Source organism: Brassica oleracea, chromosome C4, assembly GCF_000695525.1.
Source record: "Brassica oleracea var. oleracea cultivar TO1000 chromosome C4, BOL, whole genome shotgun sequence".
NCBI lineage: Eukaryota > Viridiplantae > Streptophyta > Magnoliopsida > Brassicales > Brassicaceae > Brassica > Brassica oleracea.
In genome coordinates, this window is record NC_027751.1 from 39540786 (window position 1) to 39547697 (window position 6912).

A 6912-nucleotide genomic window follows, 5' to 3' on the forward strand; every position below is an offset into this window, starting at 1 on the left:
CGGAATATTCCGAGGAAATTCCGAGGAACACTTGATATCCTTGATCGATCGATGGGATAATCTCATCGATCGATCACATTGTTACGCTTTGGTCCATCTTAGTGATCGATCGATGCGTTTTTGGACATATACCCATCGATCGATCACATTGTTACGCTTTGGTCCATCTTAGTGATCGATCGATGCGTTTTTGGACATATACCCATCGATCGATCACATTGTTACGCTTTGGTCCATCTTAGTGATCGATCGATGCGTTTTTGGACATATACCCATCGATCGATCACATTGTTACGCTTTGGTCCATCTTAGTGATCGATCGATGCGTTTTTGGACATATACCCATCGATCGATCACATTGTTACGCTTTGGTCCATCATAGTGATCGATCGATGCGTTTTTGGACATATACCCATCGATCGATCACATTGTTACGCTTTGGTCCATCATAGTGATCGATCGATGCGTATATGTTTTCTATTTCAATTTTAATTTTATATTTTCGAATTTCAATTTAAAAAAATAAATTTATAATTTTTTTTTTTAATTTTGGAAATATTCCGAGGAAGTGTATCCCTCGGAATATTCCGACGACATCTTTCTCGGAATATTCTGAGGAATTTCCGACGAAAAAAGTCCTCGGAATATTCCGAGAAAATTCATTTCCTCGGAATTCCGTCGGAAATTTCCGAGGGATTTCCGAGGAAAGATGAATTTCCGAGGAGTTATTTCCGAGGACTTTTTTCGTCGGTATGTCGTCGGAGTAGCGTTATTCCGACGACATACCGACGATTTTTTCCCTCAGTATGCCGCTGTTTTCTTGTAGTGATTGTTGTTTTAGGTTTATGCACAGAGATTAAGAAAACATTTAATTTTGCATATTTTCAAAATAAAAATATCATTACCTATACATCTAACTATATTTCATCCAACAGAAAAATAAAATAAAAAATTTTGTTAATAAATTTTGCATTGAAAACATAAAACGACACTTAAAATAAATCAAAATTTTAACTCTAAAACGATAACTAATATGAAATAGAGGGAGTAATTTATTTGTAAATATAATATTTTGAAAACTTCAAAGCTTATAATTTAATAAACTATAAGTTATTGATAACTCTTCGAAATTAACTTTTGATATATTCCACATTTTCAAATTCCATCTCCATATATATAAACTATAAATTATTGATAACTCTTCGAAATTAACTTTTTGATATATTCCACATTGTCAAATTCCATCTCCATATATACATCTATTTACAAACATACATTATCAACAAAATTATATATATAATTAGGTTACACATAATTTGAAACATATAATTTTACATTTAACAAATCTTTATATATTTCAGTGGAATTATGCAAAAAAATAAATAAATCCCGCATTTTTAAAGCGCGGATCAAAATCTAGTAAATGATTAAGGTTCATGGTTGGTTCAGTGGTTTGATTAAAAATTCATTAATACTTCTACACCAGGAGTACCGTCAATTTTGTATCTGACATGAAGGCTCAAATGATGCAATCATACGTGAATCTTCATAGAGCATGTAGAATTGTCGAAAAAATGGCTAGAGATGGTTAAAAGGGATCTAAAGTCCGTATGTTTATTATCTTAATTTCCATAAAACCAAAAATACAATAAAATGTATATAGATTAATTAATTGACAACAACAAAACATTCATAAATGGGTTTAAATGGATTATCTAATAGATACTAATAGGTAGAACTAAACCAGCTTTAGGTTAACCAATTTTTTGGAATTGTTTTTGTTATATAAAGAGAAGAAAGCCGCTGTTAGTAGGAAAAAAAAAAGATCAGAAATGATGAAGCTGCGTTTGAGACGTTACGAGACTAGGGAAACCCTAGAATTTGAATTGGCTAATACAAGCAACCTCCATGATCTCTGCCATCGGATCAGTTCATCTACGCCTTCCTCCGTTCACTTCTCGCTTAATCGCAATGACAAGCCGTCTCCCGAGGATACGCTCCGATCTCTTGGTATGACTCCCGGTGACCTCATTTACTACTACTCTCTACCTCCCTCTTCTCCGTTGGACATTGAGATCGTTGCATCTGCTGGAAGCAAAAGGTTAAGCGTACCATTCTTCCTGAAAAAGGTATTACTTGAGAAATCTGGTGATGAAAGTGGCTTGACTACCTTGGCTACTGCAGTTCACGCCGTCATGTTGGAATCTGGATTCATGTTGTTAAACAATCATGGCTGCTTTGATAAGTTTACCTTTTCTAAAGAGATGCTTACTGTATCCCTAAGGTATACTCTCCCTGAGCTAATCACCAAGACGAGGGTTGAGTATGTGACTGTTACGTTTCAGAGCTTGAGCAATACGGTTGTGGTCTACGGATCGCTAGGAGGCCGTGGGTGTATGGTGAAAAGGGTTAGTCTCAACAAGAATAGATTTGTGTCCGTTATCGATTTGGTTGTGGATACTTTGAAGTTCGAGAAACAAGCCTCTTGCAGCAGCTACCGCGATGTGTTCACGTTCTGGAAGATGGTGAAAGATGGTCTTTCTATCCCGTTGCTGACGTGTCTTTGCGAGAAGTATGGTTTGGAACTTCCACCTTGCTTGATGCTTCTACCAACGGAGCTAAAGATGAAGATACTTGAGTTGGTTCCTGGCGACAGTGTTGCCAAAATGGCTTGCGTATGTGCGGAGATGCGGTGTCTGGCTTCAGACGATGGCTTGTGGAAACACAAGTGCTTGGAAGAAGCCAAGCATCTCGATGTGAATCGATCAAGGGATTCTTGGAAGGCGGAGTTTGCTACTATTTGGAAGCAACGCCAAAAAGTTAGAAGTGACATGGAGATAAGTCGTCGCAGCGTGACTAGTCCTGGGATCATTAATGCACAGTCTCGCGCTGACCGTATCAGTCGTCTTCGTGAGTTCCGTAGACAACGCCGTCAACGCTGATGCCCCTTTCCCTTTCCGAATGTTTGGTGTTTTCCATGTTAGCTAATAAATCCCTTGGATTTTTTTTTTTATTCTTTAGATAGGTATTTTGTTTAAGATTAGTTTTCTCTTCTCCTTTGCCCTGCTTATGCTATTTGGTTGCTATTTTTTATATTTAAATAAAGCTTTTGGACCAACTTATTTTTAACATATTGCATCCTATGTTTTGCTAGTGGTTCCTATATCTATAATGTTCCTTGAATTATTTACAGGCGAGATTCATACTCTCATTTTGCCACTTTAGTGCTGCTTATATAAATCGGTGAATCTACCGAAGATCATCATTAACTATTTTTTCCTTTCGAATAGTCATTTTTTAGGTTAGCCTAATTATAGAATAGTTGATTTACTTTTTGTAAGAAACACTTGTATATGTGATATTTGATATTAACTAGGTATATATGAATTGTAGATATAACTAGGTATCTACAATTTTTATTTAGATAACAATTTGGTTAAAAGTTCTTCGTTTTCTGTGAATTAGCTGAAAAAATTATCAAAAAAGAACTCAGAATTAGCTGGAAAATGATAAAAAAAAAAAACAACATGAAAATTTCATGATGACAAAGTTCTTGCTTCATAGATTTTTTCTGTATATAAAAATCATAGTACAAAAGTAACAATCATGTGACCTCAATGCAAAGTAGCTCTCAGTTCTGTAACTCTTCTTATGTTTGAACTATAAAAAAAAAATCAGTATATCATCCTCTGATGATTCATAAGATTATGTCGTCTTGAACACTGGCATTGAGAGTCTTATTCTGAAGAACAATGCTTCCTATGACTGCAACTTCATCTTCTACTGTCACAGCCTCACCTGCATAACACACACAAATGTATCAGATTAAAAAAAAACATTTATTGAAAAACACAGGATTTATTTAGAAAGAGAATGAAAGTTGCCAAGAATGGTAATCCCAAGCCTCTCATTGTCATCTCCACTAGCTTGAACTCTTGACCATCTTCCTATGGAAGATTTCCAACCAATGATCGAGTTTATAATAACAGCATTGTCCTGCATTAGAAAAAACATGTATCATTATTGTCAACTATAAGAAAACATTACAAACTCAGTTACATTACCTTGATTTCAACATCGTCCAAGATTATGCAGTTTATAAGCCTTACACCAGGCCCAACACGAACGTTTGCTGAGATTGACACGTTTGGACCAATCTAGTTCCAATGACAATTCAAGATTTTGTTTACACAAGAGATGCTTAATAAGATTTCATGAAAAAGGGTTTACCTTAGCGGTTGGATGTAGTTTGACGGATGGGTGAATATAAACATCACCAACTATCATCGGTTTCTTATTAGTACCATCTCCTGAAGCCAAAAGGTGAGGAGATGTTTCGCGGAACTGAGAAAGATACAAGTCCGAGCATTTCAAAGCCTTCCTGTTCACAAAACAGAACTTGTGAGAAGGAGGAGAAGAGTTTGGTTCAAAACCAAACAAATCAAAGATAATTAATTACCCTGGAGTCTTGATCTGTTGCCAGAAATCCTTATTCTCATAGGTGTATAGTTGCTTCTTTCCAGCAAGTGGTGACAATATATCTTGATCTAGCCTCACAAAATCTGCAGGAACAGACCTTGTGGCTGACTGGAAGTGGTTGAAATTGCTAGCTGCCAAGTTTAGTATAAAGTCAAAAAAAAAACAAAGCATGTCTCTTGAGATAGGGTAATAATAGTGAAGAACTCACACGTCTCTCTCATTTGGTTGTATACTCCTTCAATGGCTTTGAAGATATCTGAGGTGAACACATAGACACCACAGTTGATCAAGTCACTCACCTGCACAGCAGTGAAACATCTATAAGCTTAAACAAAGTCCAGAAACCAGTGAGGGAAATAGGAAACTTGTAGGAGAGAGTTACGAAAGTCTCTGGTTTCTCTGTATAATGCAAGAGTTCTTTAGTATCAGGATCAGCTATCAACTCTCCAAATTGGCTTGCTGCTTCTGCAGAAACCTGAATGCAAGAAGAGTGAGATTTATGAACTCTTGATCCTTATATCTGTTTTTTTCTGAACAGAGTTAAAGAAACCGAACCTTGATTACTAGCATAGTCCCAATCCCACCATATAGACGCTGTGCATCTACCAAATATTGTTTTAAATTAAAGAAAATGAAAGTGATAGAAGAAGAAGAATAAAGAATTAAAAAGAGAGATTACCGAGAATGTCTTGGAGAGGGAAAGAACAGCAAACATCACAGTTTAGGAGGAAAACATGCGACTATTCAAAAAAGACAAGAAGAAGCTGAATCAAGAATAGATATATGAGGGAAGCAAAGAAGAAAGATTCATATAGAGATCAAACCGGTTTTTCTTCCATGATTTTATCGCGAAAGTAATAAAGAGCACCAGCAGAACCATGAGGCTTATCTTCTTTCAAGTATCTAACAATAACATGAGAAAGATTTGTAAAAAACCAAACCGAACCAACAAAAAGACAACCAGTGCTATGAACTTTTACCGCACGGGGATTTTGAGCTCGTTAGAAATGGAAGAAACATACAAAGCGAACTCTTTTTCCTCGTAAAACCCAATCAGAAAAATCTGAGCCAGGTTTGATATCTGCAACTCCAACACACATAAACACAAAGAAGCATTCCCAATTAAGTATAACAAGAAAAGTTCACTATTTGGAGATGACACATTCCCAATTCTCAAAGATCAAAGTTGACAACTTTCCAAAGCAAAGTTGAGATTACAAATCATACAGAAAAATAAAAAAAAGCAAAAACCTTTTTGCAAGCAGAAATAGGATGATGAATCATTGGCTGGCCAGCCAAAGGAATCAGCGGCTTCGGCGTATTGAACGATAATGGGCGAAAACGAGTTCCTAAAATCGATCCACATTCAGCAAAAAAAAAAAAAAAAAAAAAAAAAAAAATCAATTTCGTTTGGGAAACTAGAAGTTGAGATCCATAAAAGAATAGATGTTGTTCACCTTTGGTCGGTCCTCCGACCATGATCACGGCGACGACTTTGTCTTCCGACATCTCGACGATCCGGTTTTGTGAAAGTAGAAACAGACAAATTGACTTTGAGGGTCAACTTAAGAGCACGTTTGTTTGTTCTTTTATGTCTCTCGGCCGCCACTCTCTCATACTCGGCCGACTCTGTCTCCTCTACTTACCAGTTACGAAAATGATACCACACTGAGCGTGACTTGTACAAAAAAAATAAAGGTGGTGATTTTGCTAAATGTATATAATGTCTTGGTATAAAATGAAATCTAATTTTTGTGATTATACAGAAACATAAAATGATACAGTAAAATCAAAAGAATACATTAAAGATATATTTTTATTGATTAATCGAGCAATATTATCCCCTATATATTAATTGAGAAACATTTGAAAAGATGTAACCTTAATTTTGTATTAATTAAAATAGGTCCCAATGCATAGGTGGCACTCAATTAGCTAGTCAATTACATTCAATTGAAAAATAAGTAGGTCCACATTCGATTTTTATATGTTGTTAGATACATAAGTTGGTCAAACTATATGATATAATGATATGATATGCTATTTTCTTTCCTTAAATAAAACCTACGGAATTACCATAAATGACTAATATATATATGACAATTAATGATTTTAATAATAAAGATTTGATAACAATTTATATCTCCTCCATCATTTTTGTTTAATTTTATATTATTAAAATAAATTAAACAATCAAATTAGCTATAAAAGTAAAATTTAGATTTTTTCGTATATGTTATATTTTGAATTTTTAAAAACGACAATAAATGACTAAAACTATTAAAATTATTATGTTAAAAATTAATGATCAATGGTTTAACATTTTTATTATAAGAAGATACACATGATTTTAAAACCATATGAGTAAAAAATATCATTTAATAATAAAATAAATATATATATATATATATAGATTAAACACTATATACCATA

The 6912-nt window shown here is 34.6% G+C and overlaps 2 protein-coding genes across 2 annotated transcripts; one reads left to right on the forward strand and one right to left on the reverse strand.

Annotated features, from left to right (window-relative positions):
• Positions 1 to 1832: 1832 nt before the first annotated feature.
• LOC106340992 (F-box protein SKIP22-like) lies at positions 1833 to 3101 on the forward strand. The gene has a single exon (XM_013779812.1). The coding sequence runs from the start codon at positions 1833 to 1835 to the stop codon at positions 2940 to 2942; it is 1110 nt and encodes a 369-aa protein (XP_013635266.1). The 3' UTR covers positions 2943 to 3101.
• A 444-nt stretch (positions 3102 to 3545) lies between these two features.
• LOC106339564 (mannose-1-phosphate guanyltransferase alpha) lies at positions 3546 to 6134 on the reverse strand. The gene is made up of 13 exons (XM_013778397.1): positions 5937 to 6134; positions 5731 to 5828; positions 5460 to 5560; positions 5304 to 5382; positions 5159 to 5219; positions 5035 to 5081; positions 4862 to 4954; positions 4688 to 4778; positions 4460 to 4610; positions 4231 to 4381; positions 4065 to 4157; positions 3885 to 3996; positions 3546 to 3798 (listed from the first exon to the last, which is right to left on the reverse strand). Exons 1-13 carry the CDS (start codon positions 5986 to 5988, stop codon positions 3698 to 3700), a joined length of 1230 nt encoding a protein of 409 aa, XP_013633851.1. The 5' UTR covers positions 5989 to 6134; the 3' UTR covers positions 3546 to 3697.
• Positions 6135 to 6912: the final 778 nt, after the last annotated feature.

Bases quoted from the DNA above. Each gene is read 5' to 3' on its own strand.
- LOC106340992 (XM_013779812.1), top strand. From the start codon at position 1,833: ATGATGAAGCTGCGTTTGAGACGTTACGAGACTAGGGAAACCCTAGAA.
- LOC106339564 (XM_013778397.1), bottom strand. From the start codon at position 5,988: ATGTCGGAAGACAAAGTCGTCGCCGTGATCATGGTCGGAGGACCGACC. The intron at 4,955-5,034 runs GTTCGGTTTCTT...TCTTGCATTCAG, and splicing joins GGACTATGCTAGTAATCAAG to GTTTCTGCAGAAGCAGCAAG. The intron at 4,158-4,230 runs GTAAACCCTTTT...CATTGGAACTAG, and splicing joins AACTACATCCAACCGCTAAG to ATTGGTCCAAACGTGTCAAT.